This window comes from Ornithorhynchus anatinus, chromosome 17 (genome assembly GCF_004115215.2).
Source record: "Ornithorhynchus anatinus isolate Pmale09 chromosome 17, mOrnAna1.pri.v4, whole genome shotgun sequence".
NCBI lineage: Eukaryota > Metazoa > Chordata > Mammalia > Monotremata > Ornithorhynchidae > Ornithorhynchus > Ornithorhynchus anatinus.
The window spans coordinates 1,097,513-1,117,899 of NC_041744.1; the positions used below are offsets into that span (position 1 = coordinate 1,097,513).

Here is a 20,387-nt window from a genome sequence, read left to right on the forward strand (position 1 = left end):
GAGGCGGGGGGCGGGGCCCGGCGCGCGCGTCGTCGGAGGGGGCGGGGCCCGGGGGCGCGGAGGAGGCCCCCAGCGCGCCTGCGCGGAGCGGCCCTGCACGCAGCGAGGCCGTGTCGGGGGTCGGAGCCGAGGGAGGCGGCGGCGGCGGCGGCGGCGGCCCAGCTCCCCCTCCCTCCCTCCCTCCCTTCCCTCCTCCCCTCCCCCTCCCCCCGGGCGGCCGCGAGAGGAGGCCCAGCCGGCCGCAGCCGCCCGCACGCCGCCCCCGGGGCTCCCCTCGTCCACGGGGGCCTGCCCCCGGGCCCCGCTCCCCGCTCCCCGGCCGGGAGGATGACGGAGCTGCAGTCGGCGCTGCTCCTGCGAAGACAGCTGGCAGGTACGGCGGGGGAGGCGGCCGGGACCCCCACCTCCTCCCCCTCCCTGCCTCGAAGAGGGGCCGGGGCGGGGCTCCCCCTTTATAAAGCAGCACCCTCGGGGGGGGGGGGGGCTGCAGGAGGAACCCCCCGATGTCCCCGGCGGGGGGGAATCCCCTCTCGCCCCCCAAGAGCGCTCGAGGGGGGGGGGGGCGGGCGAGACCCCCGTGCCGTCGCCGGTGACGTGGGGCGGGTGGAGAAGAGGGCATCACCCGACATCAACTTCACACTTCCTCGGTGGGGGCGGGGAGGACTCGGAGGCGAAGGCGAACGGGGCCGGGTTGACCTTTAACCCCGCAGGCCTCGGGGGTGGGGGGGAAGGGAGAGCGTGTCTATAAGTGTGTGTGTTGGGGTGGGGGGCGGTCAGCGTCTGCGCTTTCCTGCCCCGCTGCAGGAGGGGGAGGGGGTCAGGCCGGTTGCTTAGGCGGGGGGGAGGGGGGTCGCCGCCTTTGTGTCCCAGTGATGTCCCGGCGCCGGGACTCCCACCCCCGGGAGGGCGGGACGGGGCGGGACGGGGCGGGCCCCGGAGCCGCCCCCACCCCCTTTGTGGGCCGGTCGGTCCTTCGGCCGGCTTTGCCTTTACAAGGGGTCGGCTGGGGCTTCGGCGCTGCCCGCCCGGCCGGAGCATGCGCGCTGCGGGGGCCGGGCGCGCGCGCCTGCGCCCTGGCGGCGCGCGGGGGGGGGGGAGAGAAACCGTGCGCGCGCGAGCGCGCCTGCGCCCTGGCGGCGCGCGGCGAGGGGGCGGGGGGGGGGAAACCGTGCTCGCGCCAGCGCGCCTGCGCCCTGGCGGCGCGCGGCGGGCGGGGGGGGGAGAGACCGTGCGCGCGCCAGCGCCCTGGCGGCGGGCGGGGGGAGAAACCGTGCGCGCGCGCTAGCGCGCCTGCGCCCTGGCGGCGCGCGGCGGGGGGTGGGGGTGGGGGGAGAAACCGTGTGCGAGCGCGCCTGCGCCCTGGCCAGGCGGGCGGCCTCACAATGCAGCCCCACGTGCTGCCAGATTTAAAGAGAAAGGAGCCCGGCCTCGCCGGCCACCAACAATCATCATAATGTTGGTATCGGTGAAGCGCTTACTCTGTGCAGAGCACTGTTCTAGGCGCTGGGGGAGATCCAGGGTCATCAGGTGGTCCCACGGGAGGCTCACCGTCTCCATCCCCATTGTACAGATGAGGTCACTGAGGCCCAGGGAAGGGACTCGCCCACAGTCACACAGCCGACAAGCGGCAGAGCCGGGAGTCGAACTCATGACCTCCGACTCCGAAGCCCGGGTTCTTTCCACTGAGCCACGCTGCTTCCCATAACTCAAGGCCTCCGCCCCACCGGTTGGCTGAAGGTGTCGCTCCCGCCATCCTGCCGCCCCGCGGTTTTCCAGAGAGAGCGGCCGGGCTGAGTCTCCGTTCCCTTGGGCACGCTCCTCTGCGCCCCGGTGACCTCATCCGTCATGGGGACGGGTCATAATCACCACGATGGCATCTGGGGAAGCGCCTCCTCTGCGCAAAGCGCTGTGCTAAGCGCTGGGGAGGGTGCAAGGGGACCAGGTGGGCCCACGTGGGGCTGGCAGTCTTCGTCCGCCACTGGTGGGCTGGGTGACGTGGGGCCAGGCACTTCACTGGGCCTCAGTGGCCTCATCTGTCAAATGGGGATGAAGACTTGGAGCCCCGCTCCAACCTGATCACCTTGTATTCCCCCTCCAGTGCTTAGAACAGTACTTAGCACATAGTTTGCGCTTATCCCGGATCCGCCCCTTGTCAGCTGGGTGACTTTGGGCAAGTCACTTCACTTTAGAGAAACAGCATGGCTCAGTGGAAAGAACCCGGGCTTGGGAGTCAGAGGTCATGAGTTCGAATCCTGGCTCTGCCACTTTTGTCAGCTGTGTGACTGTGGGCGAGTCACTTCACTTCTCTGGGCCTCAGTGACCTCATCTGTAAAATGGGGATGAAAACTGTGAGCCTCACGTGGGACGACCTGATGACCCTATATCTCCCCCAGCGCTTAGAACAAGTGCTCGGCACATAGTAAGCGCTTAACAAATACCAACATTATTATTAACAAATGCCATTATTATTAATAATAATAATCCCCATTTGACAGATGAGGGAACTGAGGCGCAGGGAAGTGAAGTGACTTGCCCAAAGTCACAGAGCTGACAAGCGGCGGAGCCGGGATGAAGACCGGGAGTCCTTCAGGGGACAGGGACTAGGTCCAACTCGATTTGCTACGAATAATAATAATGATGATTGTGGTATCAAGCCCTTGTTAAGCGCTTAGTCCTGCGCATAGTAAGTGCTCAGTAAATACGATTGAATGAATGCATGAATTATTGTGTGCCATGCACTGTTCTAAACGCTGGAGCAGATACAAGGTAATCAGGTTGGCCACGGTCCACGCCCCTCACCGGGGCTCACGATCTTGATACCCATTTGACGGATGAGGAAACTGAGGCACAGAGCACTTAAGTGACTTGTCCAAGGTCACGCAGCAGATATGTGGCGGAGCCGGAGTTAGAACCCATGACCTCGGACTCCCAGGCCCGTGCTCTTTCCACTAGGCTAGTCCACCCCGGCGCTTAGTAGAGTGCTTGGCACATAGTAAGCGCTTAACAGATACGATCCAATAAAAACAAATACCGTAATTATCGTTATTGGAGCGGGAGGCAAGGGGGCTCGGGAGGGGTGGGCACGGAGGGGCTCCGGTTTTTAAAAGCCACGGCCGCGCGGATCGTGTTCGAAGGAAATGGGACCGGGCAACCTTAGAAAGGCACCGTCGCATCCTGTATTTGTTTTCAAGTCCGTCGTCTTGGGCCAGGTAACTGGGAGGGGTGGTTTTTGTTTGTTTTCAAGGGGAGGAGGCAGAGGAGATTAGTCCCGTTTATTCCTCTTGGAACTCTTCGATTACAACAGGAAAAGGTTGGCGGCCTTCTCCCGGAACGCGGCCGGCTCCATAGTGGAGAACCCTTACGGCTTTGACCGGGCAGCAGAATGAAACCCGGGTCCTGCCCTGTCAACTCTTTCCTCCTTAGCCTTGTGAAAGGAGAAGGGTGACAAAAGTTGAAGTGCGTAGGAAAGCCGGGTAGGTTCCGGGCCGCTATTATTAACACTATTACCCGTACCAGTATTTTTAAACTCACATCTGTTCGCTCTTGCAGGAACACCCCAAATCGAAGGCAGGGAACAATGACCTTCCTCGTATGACGGTGTGTCTCGAGATGTTGACGGACACACGATTCCTAGCCTCGCGGAGCTGCGGCAGGGTAGTTTACGGGGGCCGAAGGGCTGTTTGGAAAGCAGTTGGCGGAGCCGGGCACAGTTGAAATGATAGACTGAGTTTACGTCAGTTGAGTTCGGCGAGCGATTTCGATCCCTGGTGCAAATCCGGAGCGGCCACTGATTGATTTCGGTCATGTCGTTCTCTCGTGTTTAGGCGCTTAACTCTGTGCCGGGCACCGGAGTGGATAGAAGTGAGTCGGGTCGGACATAGTCCCCGTCCCGCCTGGGACTCCCGGTCTAAGTAGGAGGAAGAAGAGTAGGAAAACCCTAATCTTGTGTTCTTGGACCAGAAAAATGCCATCATCTCTGACTTTTTGACACCCAGATAATGACTGCCCTCTTTCTCCGAGTTCACGTAACGTGTGTCCGAACGAAATAGGAAAAATGACTGTGAGCCCTGGCCGAGGACCAGAATATTCTCCGTTGTTTCAAATGCTCTAGAAACAATAAGTAAATAGAAAGCCTGGAATGAGCCAGCAGGGGCTTCTCGTGAACCTCCCCTTTGCCCGCCTCCCAAAGGAAAGTCCTCTCCCGCTTGTAAAGTCACTGAACCAGACCCGCTCTCCACTACCCAAATTATTTTTTTGCAGCATAACAATAATAATTATTGCCGTGGTATTGGTCGAGCGCTTACTCCGTGTCAAACATTATTCTGAGCGGTCGGGGGGAGATACAAGTGAATCAGATTGGTTGCTGTCTCTGTCCCACATGGGGCTCGCGGTCTAAGAGGGAGGGAGAACAGGTATTGATTCCTCAGTTAGTTGAGGAAGTGAAGCCCTGAGAAGTCAAGTGACTTGCCCAGGGTCACGCTGCAGGCCCGTGGCGGAGCAGGGATTAGAACTCAGGTGCTCTGACTCCCCTTCCTGGGCTTTTTCCCATCGTGACTTGAGAGCGGAGGACTCGTGTTTGCAATCTGGTAGTGTATGAAGTCGATGCCCCCCCTCCCCGGGTACCCCGGTTAGCTGTTTTGGGGGTGCCTTTGCTCATTCATCCAGATGACGCCTCTCTAACGTAACTTGGGGTGGACATCTTTGAGACTTCTCCGCAAAGAACCATCTCCAGCTCTGAGTTGGATTTGGGCTGCTTTTCCTTGTCACTGTTGTGGTGGAGGCAACTGAAGAAGCCATAGTAGTAGTGACCGCAGTCGTGGTATTTAGTGAGCGCCCACGGGCAAGTACAACGCATAGAAGCGTGACATATTCCTGCCCTCTAGGAGCTTGCCTTCTCCTCCGTCCATAAGTGCTTGGTATTTACTGAGTTCCTCCTGTGAGCCGAGCACTGTATAAGGACTTAAAAAAAGGGCGGTATAATGGAGTTGGTTCATTCATTTATTTATTGAGCGCTTACTGCGTGCAGAGCACCGTACTAAGCGCTTGGAAAGTACAATTTGGTGACAGATAGAGACTATCCCTACCCAACAACGGGCTCACTGTCTAGAAGGGGGAGACAGACAACAAAACAAGTAGGCGGGCATCAGTACCATCAACATAGTTAAATAGAATCGTAGATATGTACATATCATTAATAAAATAAATAGAGTAATAAATATGTACAAATAGACACAAGTGCTGTGGGGAGGGGAAGGGGGTAGAGCGGAGGGAGGGAGTACGGGGGTTGGGGAGGGGAGGAAGGGCGGAGGGAAAGGGAGGGCTCAGTCTGGGAAGGCCTCTTGGAGGAGGTGAGCCCTCAGTAGTTGGTTGACACGATCCCTGCCCACAATGATCCTACAGCCTACAGGGCGGGGGGCGACAGACAGAAAATATTGGCAATGGAGTAGACAAAAGAGTTGATCGCGTGATTGAGTAAACATAAAATACAAAATAATAGCAATAAAGTTATGGCATTAAGGGCTTATGTGCTAAGCGCCGAGGTAGGTAGAGGATCACCACATGGTGGGGAAAAGCGCTTAGGATGGGTATAAGTATATGTGTAGTGAACCCTCCTAAGCGCTTAGTACTGTGTTCTGCACATAGTAAGTGCTCAGTAAATAGTACTGATTGATTTACAAGGACTTGAGTTAAGAGGGAGGAGTTGGGCGGCATAAAGCAGTCGGTAAAGGAAACCTCTGGGACAGCGCTTATTTTATTTCCTTGTGCGAGCGTTGGGGACTAGTACGCGAGGAAGTCTCGTCAGGGTATCACCGGAGGGTATTTTGGGCGCTCTGAGAAGGTAGTTGAAGTAATCATGTTTTGCAGGCGTTGACTCTGGCCAGAAATAAACAAGGGAGCTCCCACCGGCTCAGGGTCGTCTTCAGATTTCTTTCCCCAAGTGACCAGAGGGCCACGGCGATTTCAAAATGAGCCTCCTCCTTTCGGGCCGAAGTTAGTTGTCCAGATTTGGTCTCACGTGCCGGCCAGCCTGTGAAATTCACTGGTCCGTAGCACTGGCCCATCGGTCTCTTCCGAAACCTCCTTTACTTTGCGCAGGGGACTCAATCCTCAGAGCCCGTGCATGGAAAATGCTCCTTTAAATTAAGCCCTGGTCAAGAGTCCTCTGGCTTTCCAAAAGTGGGTAGCACGGCCCGTTGGCATCGCCCCGCCGCCCCCGGGCAACGGATGAGCCCCGACTCTGCTCTAGCTGTATAAATAATAATAAAAATTGTGAAAATCCTTGAGAAGCAGCGTTGTCTAGTGGATAGAACCCGAGCTTGGGAGTCAGAAGGGCCTCGGTTCCAATCCTGGCTATACCCACTTGTCTGCTTCACTTCTGTGGGCCTCCGTTCCCTCGTCTGTAAAATGGGGATGAAGACTTCGAGCCCTCTGTGGGACAGGGACCGTGTCCAACCTAATGAGCTTGTTTCTACTTGATCACTTAGAGCAGGGCCCGACTCGTAGCAAACAAATCCAAGCGGAGAGCCCCTTCCTGGGCCGACCCTCCAGCCCTGCCGGAGACCTCTGGTCGGCCAGAGGAGGGCTTTTTGAAGAGAGTGGAGGATTCTCGTTCCAGATGACCGTGGATCCGGCACCTAGAGGCTGGCCTTTTCCTAAGCAGACCTGGGTTCCTCTCCACCTTTTGGTGTCTCCTCTCTGCCTCCCCCCTCTCCATTTGTCCCCCAGGACCCCCCAGGCCCTGCTGCTGGGGTCCCAGAGAGAGCTCTTGGCCAGTGGATTGGCGGCAACCAAAGGAAGTGGTTGGTTTTGAAGTCTTCTTGTCGGGGACGCGGGGGAGAGAACTGTCCCCTGGTCGGCTCCGTGCGGTAGACCCGGTGGGGAAGAAGCCCCGTGTTCTTCTTCCCCGCAGTCTCCGGGGCAAGAATGAGCCGCACCAGCAAGGGGTGAGCACGCCTTCCCTCTCGGACCGCGTCCCTCTCTCAGATTCTCAGTCAGACCGAGTTAACGCCCGCTTCCCCCCTTGTTGCTGTGTGATTTTGGGGAAGCAGCATGGCCTGGTGGATAGTGCCTGGCCCTGGGATTCAGAAGGTCATGGCTTCTAGTCCCGGCTCCACCACTTGTCTGCTCTGTGCCTGGGCAAGTCACTTTACCTCTCTGTGCCTCGGTCACCTCACCTGGAAAATGGGGATTGAAGCTGCGAGCTCCACATGGACGGAAACTGTTTCCAACCCAAATTTCTTTTGTCCACCCCAGCGTTTAGTACAGTGCCTGGCACATTGCGTACCATAATTACCATCATTATTTATTATTACTTTGGACAAGTCACCTCTTTAGGGTCTCCATTTCCTCATCTATAAAATGGGGATTCTCCCTCCCCTTAAGACTGTGAGCGTGGGACAGGGACTGAGTCCCTGCTCAGTACGGTGCCTGATGCATGATAAGTGCTTAACAAATACCGCGATTATTATCTTTATTGAAGTCTGGAGAGGCAGGTCCAACCGGCACCGGCAGTGACCTCTGCCGTCTCCGGGTCGGCCAGCCCCACGTGGCGCTCGGCTCAGGCTGGCCCTCTGCCCGGTTGTGGGGGGCCGGGGGGTCCTGCTGGTGTCCGCGGCTGGGCCGGAACGAGGCCGAAGCCGCCCCGGTTACGTAGTAGGTGCTTAACAGATACCCCTTATTATTATTTTAATTGATAATAATAAATCCAATTGCTCTGTGAGCTCCAAGGCCTCGGCCGCAGCCAGAGGTCAGGCTTGGTGCCCGCAACCAGAGCCCTTTTCCGGGATCGCTGGCTTATTGGTGCCCTTCCAGCCTCCCTGCTTCCTTGGATTTCTTTCTTTTTCTGTGATTCTGTCATCCTCAAAACCAGTAAAGACTTTGAAGACCCGACATACCCATGGGCTACTATTCCTGGAAACAAGGGTCCCAACAATCAATGTAAAATGTTGGGCCTGAGGCAGAGCTGCAGTCGTATATTGTCTTATAAGAAGGCCAAGACGAGGACAGTCGGTAAGGAAAACTCAAGTGTGACCCCATGTAGGTCGGTCAATCATATTGAACACTTACTGTGTGCGGAGCACTGTATTAAACCCTTGGAAGAGTGCAATGTAGCAGAGAGTAGACACATTCCCTGCCTACAGTAAGTTTCCAGTCTAGAGGGAGAGACAGGCATTAATATAAATAAATGAATGATGGATGTGAACATATGTGCCGTGGGGCTGAGGGGGGGTGACTAAAGGGAACAAATCAGGGTGACGAAGAAGGGAGTGGTGGAAGAAGAGGAAATGAGAGTTTAATCAGGGAAGGCCTCTTGGAGGAGACGTGCCTTGAATAAGGCTTTGAAGGGGAAGAGAGTAATTGCCCGTGGGATGTGAAGAGGGAGGGCTTTCCTGGCCTGAGGCAGGACATAGGTGAGATGTCGGTGTCGAGGCAGATGAGATGGAAGTACAGTGAGTAGGTTGGCATCAGAGAAGCCAAGTTTGTGGGCCGGATTGTAGGAGAATAGGGAGGTAAGTTGGGGGAGAGCTGATTAAGTGATTTAAAGCAGACGGTGAGCAGTTTCTATATGATGCAGAGGTGGATAGGCAACCACTGGAGGTCCTTGAGGAGCGGGGAAACGTGGTCTGAAGCTTTTTGTAGAAAAATGATCCCAGGAGCAGAGTGAAGTATGGACTGGAGTGGGGAGAGACAGGAGGCGGCGAGGTCGGCAAGGAGGCTGATACAGGAATCAAGGCAGGATAAGGTAAATGTTGGATTGACATGGTAGCAATCTGGATGGAGAGGAAAGAGTGGATTTTAGTGAAGCTGTGAAGGTTGAACCAACAGGATTTAGTTATAGACTGAATATGAGGGTTGAATGAGATAATCAAAGGTAATGCCAAGGTTGTGGACATGGGAGACAGGAATGATGGTGGTGCTGTCTACAGTGACAGGAAAATCACAGGAAGGACAGGGTTTGGGTGGGAAAGTAAGAAGTTCTGTTTTGGACATGTTAAAAATGAGGTAAGTCATTCCAACCACTTCCTTCTAGAACTCAGGCTTCTAAATTGTGTTGGGGAGCAATTTTGGAAGAAACAGCGTGTCTGGCCCTAATTTAACGTGGCTGGGTTTTAAGCAAGTGATGGACAGTGGACTTTGAGCAGTATTTCCACCTCCCACCTCTCCCCTGGTCCCCACGCTCCTCTTCCAGATTCTTGTGAATTGGAGGAGGCAGATCGTACAACGGCGGAATAGCTTGTCCCAAACTTCTCCTCCTCGTGGGTCGTCTTCAGCCCACCTGGATTTCACTGATTTGAAGCCCCCTCCGGTCGGTCAGTCGGTGGAATTAATGAAGCGCTCACTTTGTTCAGAGCACTGTAGTGAGCGCTTGGGAGAATCCCACATAACAGAGCCGATAGACCCGAGAGTCAGGACCTGGATTCTGATCCCACCTGTGCCGTGTCCCTGCTCTGTGATCTTGGGCAAGTGGCTTAACTTTTCTGGGCCTCAGTTCCCTCATCTGTAAAATGGGGATTCAATAACTGATGCCTCTCCTACCTAGATTGTGACCCCCGCTGCCCAAGATGCGACGAGGTGACCTTTAATCTACCGTAGCGCTTAGTATGGTGCTTGGCATGTAGTAAACACTTACTACTATTATCGCGATTATTCTTCAAGCGGAGTTCTCTTGTGAAAACTGTAAGCAAAATCCTGCTTTATCGCTTTCAAGCCTTGGGTAACGTTACCAATGTTAAGCGCAGTCAAGACCTGTGGGCAGGTGGACAGGACACTCTGTCCACCCAGAAAGCGGGCCTTCCCCTCGTGCTCTGAGCCGATCACTGTCCGGGGAGGCTGGAGAGCGTCTGCCGTGACCAGCACACGTGCCAGTCCGGGAAGGTTGTAGAGTGACCGCTGCGGCCAGCACGTGTGTCAATCTGGGTAGGTTCGAGGCCATGTCGGAAGAGGCCTGTGCCATGTGCAGCCCCTGCCTGGTGGCGTTTTCCATCCGGAACCCGCCTCCCCCAGCCGGTGGAGTTGCCCGAGGACCCAGGGTGCGAGAACACGTGGCCCCCAGAGCCCGAGGTGTGAGGGAGGGGAGCGAGGGGCTGCCCGGTGAGGGGCTAGCCTGGAAGCTCATTCTGGCCAGGCTAATTCTGCCGTATTGGACTCTCCCAAGCACTTAGTACAGTGCTCTGTACACAGGAAGCACTCAGTAAATACCATTGAGTGATCTATTGACGGTAAGATCCTCGCAGGGTCAGCCCGATGGTTTCAAAGTAGGGGCCGGACTCCGAGCCGGAGCCCGACAGAGCAAACTCTCGGTGGGTGGCCAGTGTTGGGGTTCGTTTACAGAAAGTCAGAGGGCACCATCCTTCACCCGGGTACAAGGAGAAGCCTCCGGTATTACTTCTGTGACAGGTTTCTGTTTGAGAGGGGCAAGAGCTTTCAGACGGCCATGCGGGAGGGTGTGTGGGCGTGTGTGTTGCGAGGGGGGAGAGGGAGTTGTCAGGGGCTGTGACCCCCTCCTGACTGGTAACTTAAAGACCCCCGGCCCCCGAGGGGCTTTTTAGTGAGCTGAAGCCCAGTGAAGCCATCCATCTAACCTGTTATGGGGGGCCTCGGGTCCCTTTTTGGATCTTCAGAGAAGCATCAGGAAAGACCAGCCTGGAGTTGTCGTTTTGGAGGTGAAAAGGCAGGTCCCCGGCCATGCTGGAGAAACCCGAGGAGCAACGCGGCCTGGTGGATACAGCATGGACCTGGGAGTTAGAGGACCCGGGTTCTAATCCCGGCTCCACCGTTTGTCTTCTGTGCGGCCCTGGGCTTGTCACTACACTTCCATGGGCCTCGGTTTCCTCATCTGTAAAACGGGGATAACGGTTGGGAGCCCCACCTGGGACATGGACTGTGTCCAACTTGATTAGCTCGTATCTACCCCGGTGCTTAGTGCAACGTTTGGCATGTAGTAAGGGCTTGACAGATAGCTTTTTTTTAAAAAAGAAAACCCCGACCGGACCTTTCTCTGTGCTGAATGGGGAGCTCTGACACTCAGCGCGCGTTTCCCCCCGACTAGAGACTCTCGGGCCTCCTCGGCACCCGGGGCACGTCCAGCCAGTGTTTCCGGGCCACCCCTGCCCCTCCGGTGGGCCCCGTGCGGCCGGCTAACGGCGCCGGTCACCAGGCCCGGCCGAGTCAAGTTCGGTGGTTTGGGTCGAGCGTAGCATGGGAAAGGGGGGTGGGGCTTGGTTGTCGGGGACGGGAGGGAGTTTGGTGGATGGGGACTGAGAGGAGGATGGGGACAGCGGGTGAGTAATGACACAGAAGGACAGGATAAGCCTCGGCCTCGGCATTCCCCGGGGGACCGTGGAGCGGCCTCCCTCTGCCTCCTGAAGTGCCAGAACCTGTCCCGGGACCCACTTAACCAGGCCGGATGGTCTTCCCCGGTATTCCCGGGAGAGGGGATCCCGACGCCAGGAGACGCAGCCAGCCGACATCCTTCTTCCACATAGCCCCGGGCCCGCCGTGGTTGGAGAGCGCTTGCCTAGCGGGGCCACGGCTCCGGCCTCCTCGCGAAGCGACGGGGAAACGGGCCGGCGCCTCTCGGCTTTCGTCCGGAAGCCGCACCTCCTTCGCTGACTGGAAGAGAGCTGTGATCGGCTCCCGCGGGGAGTCCAGGGAGCCTTTCCCGAGAAGGAAAACGAGGTTCTCCCGGCAGTTCGGAAGAACGCCACGGCCCACGACGCCGGAGAACAGGTTCGGAGAGCCTATTATTAGCCCCGTCCAACGCGGTGGAGATGCGCCGCTGGGATTACTCAACTCGGCCTATCCGGATTATGGCAAACACTGTCATCCACATTATGAATCATGGGAGTGGAAGCGTAGGTTGGGTTTTCTTAATATGGCATATGCCCCTAGCCGCTCTGCTCCCTCCCCCTTCTCAAGTTCGAGTCCCCGGAATCTGGGCTATTTTTACTCGTGGAACTGTATCTCCTGGAGCCGACTCTGATTTCAAACTCGGAGAATCAACAAGAGCCTCGTGCCGGCAACACGCGGGTTATGTAATAGGGGACCAGTCAGTCCTCTAGGCCGAAAGCTCGTTGCGGGCAGGCGACGCGTCGATCCGCTCTGTTATGCTGTACTCTCCGAAGCGCTTAGCACAGTGCTCTGCACCCAGTAAGTGCTCGATAAATACCATTGATCGATTGGCTAGGAAGTGAGGCTTCCCCGGCGGCGGGAACGTGTCTACTAAGCCAGTTGTACGCTCCGAGGCGCTCAGTAGGTTTGACTGGTAGGAGGATAAGCTTTTTTTTTTATGGTATTCAAGCTCTTATTATGTGCCAGGCACTGTACTAAGCACTGGGGTAGTTACAAGCTAATCAGATTGGACACAGTCCCTGTCCCACATAAGGCCCCGGTCTGTCCCCATCGTGTAGATGAAGTAACTGAGGCTCAGAGAAGCGAAGTGACTTGCCCGGGGTCATACAGCAGACGAGTAACGGAGCTGGGATTAGAACTCGGGTCCTCTAACTCCCAGACCCAAGCTTTTCCCACTAGACCCCACTGTGTCTTGTCCCGGTGGTTTACTTCTGTTATCTCAAGCAGTTTAGTTGGGAATGGAGCTGGCAGTATCACGGTTCAACACTGTATTCCTCCCCACCCCCTTTCCCACCCCCGACGACTATTTTTTTTCCTCTTTAAACAGGGGTCATCCTGGAAACCCCCCAACTTGTTTTGTAAAGACTTCATGTTCTCCCTGCCACAATGGACCTTACTTAACGGTCGGCGAATTGGGTGGGTGAGAAAATCATCTGAAGTCGATTTAACTTATTTGTGAATGGCATGATTGACCTAGGAATAGTAAGTGTAATGTTTAAGCGCTCACCATAGGCCAAGCACTGTACTAAGCGGTGGGGTCGGTACAAGCTAATCAGATTGGGGCTCACAGTCTAAGTAGGAAGGAGAACAGGTAATAATAATAATAATGTTGGTATTTATTAAGCGCTTACTATGTGCAGAGCACTGTTCTAAGCGCTGGGGGAGATACAGGGTAATCAGGTTGTCCCACGTGAGGCTCACGGTTAATCCCCATTTTACAGTTGAGGTAACTGAGGCACAGAGAAGTTAAGTGACTCGCCCACAGTCACACAGCTGACAGGTGGCAGAACCGGGAGTCGAACCCATGACCTCTGACTCCGAAGCCCAGGCTCTTTCCACAGAGCCACGCTTCTTCCCCTACTGAATCCCCAGTTTGTAGACGTGGGAACTGAGGCCCAGAGAAATGAAGCGATTGGCCCGAGGTCGCACAGCAGTCAATTGGATTTATTGAGCGTTTTGTGTGCAGGGCACTGTACTGAGGTCTTGGGAGAGTACAGTACATCACCATTAGCCGTCACATTCCCTGCCCGTAAGGAGCCGGGATTAGGAACCGGGTCCTCTGACTCTCGGGCCCATACCCTTTCCACCGGGCCACGCTGCTTCCCAGGAATGTGGGACCGGTGAACCACGAGAAAGGATCTGTGGGATTTAGGTACAGTTGTATCTCCGCTGGATGAGAGGCAAAACTTAAATATACACTAAAACTAAAAACGAAATAAACTAAACGTAAAGCGCAAGCCCATCTGGGACTTGGGGCGTCGGTGCGAGGAAACGACCCAGCCCGTCGGGGGGCTTCTTCATTCGCGGGTGCCCGGTCGGGTCGGACAACCGAAGTCGCGGGGCAGTTCGGGGGCGGTGCGCCGCGTCCCGTGGGCGAGGCCGAGGCCACCGCTCGGGTCCCCGGAGGAGGAATTGGGTGGGTTGGTTTCAGCGGCCATCCGTTCTGCCCCGCTCACCTGACCGAGGGGACTCTCAGGCCCCCGTGCACCTCTGTGCCGGGGTTGGGCGGGTTTCAGGTGAGCAGACCCTCTGTGGGAATGGGCGGTCCGTCTGTGCTGGCTCTGTCTCCCCGCCTTGCCAGGAGGATGCCCCGTGGGCGGTCAGGCTCCGGGGAATCATTTCGGAGGCACACCAGGCGAAGAAGAGAAGGAAGGAGATTCGTTTTCTCGGGGAAGGTCACTTGCTCTGATGACTGCCACTTTCCCGCCCTTCACGCGTTTCTAGGTGTCTCCCGGCGTCCCACTAACCAGCAGCCTGGCGGCCCCCGACGTGCCACCCCACGTGCAGCATCGTGTGTGAATCGTGGCCTAGTGGATAGAGCCCGGGCCTGGGAGTCAGAGCACCTGGGTTCTAATCCTGGCTCCACCACGTGTCTACTGTGTGACCTTGGGCGAGTTGCTTCATTTCTCTGGGCCTCAGGTACCTCATCTGGTTCATGGCGATTAAGACTGTGAGCCCCATTGTGGGACGGGGACTGGGTCCGATCCAATTACCTTGCATGTACCCTAGCACTTAGGACAGTGCTTGGCACGTAATAAGTGCTTAAGAAATGCTCTGATTATTATATGATCTCCCCCAGCCTCCCCACAATCTCTCCCGTCGAGGCTGGTTTGATCCGTCCCCTCCCACCCCCCAGGTCACTTGTAGTCAGGATTTTAATCGTGGATTGCAGGTATAGATACAGCTACTGGAGAAGCAGCGTAGCCTAGTGGATAGAGCATGGGTCCGGGAGTCGGAAGGTCATGAGTTCTAATCGCGGCTCTTCCACCTGTCTGCCACGTGGCCTTGGATAAGTCACCTCCTCTGCCTCAATTCCCTCATCTGGAAAATGGAATGTGCGCCCTTTGTGGGGCAGAGACCGTGTCCGACTCATTTATCTCGTACCTACCCCAGCGCTTAGAACAGTGCTTGGCACACAGTAAGTGCTTAACAAATACCGTAATTATTGTTATTATTATTGTAATACAGCTTCATTGGATTTATGGCAGCCGTCCTCACCGTGGATCAACTCAGTGGGTTTGGGAGCGCGCCCTGTTCCGTGAAGCAGTTCCGTTGAAATAACTTACTAAATGGATGGAATTTTTCGAAGCATCAAATTAAATTTCACTTTCATCCGAACCCTGGTATGTCATCATTCCTATATGATCGGCAGTAGTCAGTTTGACCTTAATAATTCTTTGAATTCGGGTTCGTCGGGCGCTTTTATTTTCCCAGGCGGCTTTTACATTCCGAATGACACTTCTTCCTCCCAACATCCCTGGCGGGAGGGCGTGACAGACAGTACCAATCTTCCCTTTTTGCAGGTGGGGAAACCGAGGCCCAGCACTGACTCTTTCTCTGGGCTCCTGCTTCACAGATTAGCCCCGGCAAGAATCCTCCACTGTACCGGGGGCGATGAGCCCCATCCGAGGGTTGGCCTCTGTGCCTATTCTCTCACTGGTTCTGGGACCCCTCTTCTCCTACCTACTTCCCCGCTGTTCTCAAGTAGCCGGGTGGCCGGCCACCGGTGGTTTTGTTTTTTTAAAATGGTATTTGTTAAGCGTTTACTACGGATCAAACAGCGTTCTAAGCTCTGGGGTAGGTACAAGTTAATTAGGTCGGACGCAGTCCCTGCTCTTCATGGGACTCACCGTCTAAGTTGGGAAGTGGTCATTACTGGGGATGAGGGGAGGGGAGGACAGATCTTCCTTTCCTAAGTTTTCCACTGAATATTGTTGCAAGAGCCCCGTTCTGAAACCCCCTGGGTTTTGTGACCCGAAGCCTTTCTTTGCATTCCCTCTTCCAAATCTTTCATTGTCTCCTTGTGAGCTCCTGGTGCCTGTAGATTATTTTGCCTAATTTGTTTTGAGAAGAGTGCTTGTCTTTTTTTTCCTCTTCTCCTTCCCTTTTGGCTTCGCTGGTGGTGCTTTCCAGAGACATCCCCTGAGCCTTGGTCTCTAGAGTTGGGGTTTGTTGAAATGGAGAGGAAAATTACTCGTACTCCTGTATTTCTCTGAAGAGACCCTTGCAAAAGGATGCAGAGCAGTGCCAGAGTTGGTGAGGAACTCGGTCCCCAAATCCCTGCTTTTGCTTCCCCTTCCAGGAAAGGACTCCTCATTATTGATCTTCGACTCTCCTGGAGAGACGGCGGTCGCCAGCAGTGTTAAGTTTCGGGCCACAGGGCTACCGAGCCCCACTTTGTAATGGTTTCTCTCTCCGTTTATTTTAACCTTCAGAATAATCCCCCTCCCCCCCCTCCCCACTATACGCCCTCGAGATGGGTAGTAATAATAGTGGAATTTAACAATGGTTCTTGTTAAGCACTTAACTATGTGCCAAGCACCATTCTAAGGGCTGGGGTAGATACAAGTTAATCAGGTCGGACACAATCCCTGGCCCACGTGGGGCTCACAGTCTTAATCCCCATTTTGCAGATGAGGGAACTGAGGCCCAGAGAAGTTGTGGCTTGCCCAAAGTCACACAGCAGACATGTGGCAGACCCGGGGTTAGAACCCAGGTCCTTCTGACTCCCAGGCCCGTGCTCTGTCCACGCTTACTATGTGCAGAACACTGTTCTAAGCGCTGGGGTAGACACAGGGGAATCAGGTTGTCCCACGTGGGGCTCACAGTCTTAATCCCCATTTTACAGATGAGGTAACTGAGGCACAGAGCAGTTAAGTGACTTGCCCACAGTCACACAGCTGACAAGTGGCACTAAGCCACCCTCCTCATTTTAACCCTTACTCTGTGCCAAGCCCTGTACTAAGTGCCGGAATAGGCGTAAAATCATCAGATTGGACACCGCCCCTGTCCCACATGGGGCTCACGGTTCAAGGGGGAGAGAAGACGGGTGTTGAATCCCATTTTACCGATGAGGAAGCTGAGGCCCAGAGAAGTGAAGCGATCTGCTCGAGTTCAGGCCAGCGGCAGAGCCAAGATCAGAACCCACATCCCCTGACTCCCAGGCCCGGGCTCTTTCCACTAGGCCATCCCACTGCACTGCCCAAAATAGGGGGTTGTAGCTCGCTGGAGATCATAAGACGGGTGAGTCAATGGATGGTATTTATCGAGCGCCCACCGTATGCAGAGTACTGTACTAAGCGCTTGGGAGAGGACGACACGGTCAAGTGTTCTCAGGCCCCACGGTGGATCGTCACGGCGGGTCTCGGAGAGAGCCCCGTTCCTTAGGACGCCTTGAGGAAATCGGGAGAGGAGGTTAAAGTTAAAGAAGGACAGCGCCGCCAAAGAGAAGCTATCGAAGGAACGCAAAATGGAGGTTCCGATGGTTTTGGCCGGAGTGAATCCAGCCTCGAGTCTCCCGAGTGGGGTGAGGAGGGTGTTTACGTGCCATCGTGTCTGCCGCTGTCAATAAATCAGTCATATTTATTGAGCACTTCCTGTTTGCAGAGTGCTGGGGGGAGAGTACAATGTAACAGAGTTGATAATGATAATGATGATTTATATTAAGCACTTACTATGTGCTGGGAACTGTACTAAGAGCTGGAATGGATACAAGCAAATCAGGGTGGATTTGCCCTGCCCACAGTGAGCTTACAGTCTAGATGGGGAGACAGGCCTGAACATAAAGCAGCATGGCCTAGTGGATAAAGCAGTGGGCAGGGAATCGGGCAGACCTGGGTTCTAGTCCCGGATCTGCCATACGTCTGCTGCGTGACTTTGGACAAGTCGCTTAACTTCTCTCTGCCTCAGTTACCTCACCTGTAAAATGGGGAATTAAGACTGAGAGCCCCACACGGGACAGGGATTGTGTCCAACCTGATTAACTTGTACCTACCCCAGTGCTTAGACTAGTGCCCGGCATGTAGTACAAGTGCTCAAAAATACCATAAACACTTAAATTCCGGCTTTGGAATCGTAATATTTGTTAAGCACTTAATCTGCGCCGGACACCGTACTGAGCGCCGGGGTGGATACAAGCCAGTCGGCGGGAAGCCCCCTTGAGGCTGTTAAGCTGCTGCCGGGACTTTGGGGTGGCCACCGCCTGGCCAGATCCCTGTTTCCAGGCCCGGATCTGACGGCACCGTCCGCCACGCGGGGTCCGGACTTCCCGGGGTGCCCGACCTCGACGAGCGCATCCGTCCGGTAGCACACGTCCACTTGGATCTCCCCCGGGATCCGCCGCAGAAATGGATTCGAACCAGGCTAATCCAGGTTTCTTCCTCTGTCCCATCATTTCACCGGGAGGTTGGAACTCGACGGCATTCCTCCCCCATCCAATTCTCCCGCAGGCTCCGGGTTTTGGGGGCCGAACTGAGGCCGGGCACCCGGCACGTTTGGGTGGACGCCAGACCGAAGCGGAGACCGAGGTGGTCGTGTGATACTGCTCAAAGCCAAAGCTGGGGCTCCGTGGCGAGAGAGAGGCGGCCGGCGGGGGCCGGAGAAGTAGAGTGGTCCGGCGGAAAGGGTGCAGGCCCGGGAGTCAGAAGGCCTGGGTTCTAATCCCGGCTCTTCCGCTCACCTGCTGTGAGGGACCTTGGATGAGTCGCTTCACTCCCATGGGCCTCCGTTTCATTCTCGGTAAAATGGGTGTTCAACCCATGGCCTCCCTCCTGATTAGCTTGAAGCCCCCGTGTCGGGGGCAGGGACCGTGTCCAACTCAGTCATCTCGCTTCTACTCCACCGTACGGTAGAATGCTTGCCACCTAGTAAGCGCTTAATAAATAGCCCCAGTATTATGCCCTCCTTTCCTCTACTCCCACTCCTTTCTGACTTGCTCCCATTTTATTCATCCCCCCTCGCACCCTCACAGCACTTAGGTCCATATCTGTCATTTCTTTCTTTCCGTTAATGTCCGTCTCCCCTTCTAGACTGTAAACTCGTTTTGGGGAGGGAACGTGTCTGTTCTGTTGTATTCTCCCAAATGCTTATTACAGTGCTGTGTTCACAGTAAGTGCTCAATGAATATGATTGGCTATGATCAGGAAGGGGACAGAGGAGTCGGTGGGAGCCTGGATGGAAGAGGACGAAGGGGTGGCTGGGCCGGTTTGGAGGCAGGACGGGAAAATGAGAGTCCCCAGCTGTAGAGAACGCAGAGACTCCTGCCTGGGGGACACGCGGAGACAAAACGGGGTACACTCTCACGGCCTGCTGGCGGGCGCTCACCGGCCAGTGAGCAGAAGGCGTGCCAAAAATTGAATGCGCCCTCGGTCATCCCCAAGAATTGTAAAAGCAGTCCTTCGTTCGTTCAGTCCGATTTATTGAGTGCTTACTGTGTGTGCAGAGCACTGAACTAAGCACTTGGGAGAGGACAAGAGAATGATATAACGAAGGGTGGAGGGGGGAGCACATGCAGGCGAACACCCAGAGAGGTCAAACGATACGTGCCGAAGGGCTACTGAGGGTGGCCTTTCGGTTGCCGTGGCCTGGCCGGGTGGGAATCGCTCTGGAAAAATAAGACCGTAAGCTCATTTTTAGACCCTAAGCTAGTTATGGGCAGGAAACATGTCGGCTAATTCGGGTGTATCGGACTCTCCCAAACGCTTAGCGCAGCGCTCTAAGCACAGTAAGCACTCGATAAATGCCATCGACTGAGTGATTGAAAAAGTTCCTGGGAAAGGTGGGATTTGAGGAGGCCTTTGGAGAGAGGGAGAGCCGTGGCCTGGAAGGGTAGGGGGTGTCAAGGATGGAGAACCGTTCGCTCATTAGAAGAGTGGCTTTTACGGAGGTCATTGCAGCCTGGATTGCCCTAATAACGTTGGAAGGAAATGGGGATAAAGAAGCAGGTGACCCATCCATCCCTTAGGTTAGTCGAAGTAAGATTGCAAGGAAAGATTTCCCCGAGGGTCCCCTTTTGGTTTCTGAGACTCCTGTAAAGGAAACGTTGAGCCCGGTGAATGGACCATCGCCAGCTTCTCCCCTGGCTGCCGATGTCACCCTTTCTACTTTGGGAAGGAATCCCGCTAAGCGCTTTCTAGGTGCCAGGCACTATACTAGATACTGGGGTGGTTACAAGCAGATGGGGTTGGATACAGTCTCCCTCCCACGTGGGGATCCCAGTCTCCATCCCTGTTTTCCAGCTGAGGGAACTGAGGCCCAGAGAAGTGAAGCGACTTGCCCAGGGTCACCCAGCAGAGAAGTGGCAGAGCCGGGATGAGAACCCAGGTCCTTCCGACCCCCCCGGGCCCGGGTTCTGTCCACCGGGCAACGCTACTTCTCTATCTCCCCGCTGCGGGAAACCTGCCCACCCCGGGTACTGCTCCGGGATGCCGCGTTGCCTTCGTGCAGGGTATCGCGAAGACGGAAGCTCCTTGTGGGCAGGGACCGTGGCGCCCGTGGAGTCCTGGGCATCGCGGCCTGCAAAGGATGCCAGGAGGTGACATCTACTCCTACTGCTGGTTCGGCTTGGGAGAACCCTGAGGGAGGAGGTTGCAGCCGAGCGTAACGGCATGAATGTGGGCAGAAACTGCAGTGTGGGAGAGAGTCCTAGAGAGAGCAACTTCTGCCTAAGCACACGCTCCTCGGACAGCTTATAACTGTGAGGTCTGTTGTGGCGTACGCTCCCAAGCCCTTAGTACAGTGCTCTGCACAGAGTCAGC

At 55.6% G+C, this 20,387-nt stretch overlaps 1 protein-coding gene across 1 annotated transcript in view; it reads left to right on the forward strand.

Annotated features, from left to right (window-relative positions):
* The first annotated feature begins 259 nt into the window (after positions 1-259).
* UBE2G1 (ubiquitin conjugating enzyme E2 G1) overlaps positions 260-20,387 on the forward strand; it is a 39,014-nt gene continuing 18,886 nt past the window's right edge. The window contains exon 1 of the mRNA XM_029082195.2: positions 260-373. Within this exon, the coding sequence (XP_028938028.1) occupies positions 328-373 (46 nt within the window). The 5' untranslated portion in view covers positions 260-327. The remainder of the gene's footprint in view (positions 374-20,387) is intronic.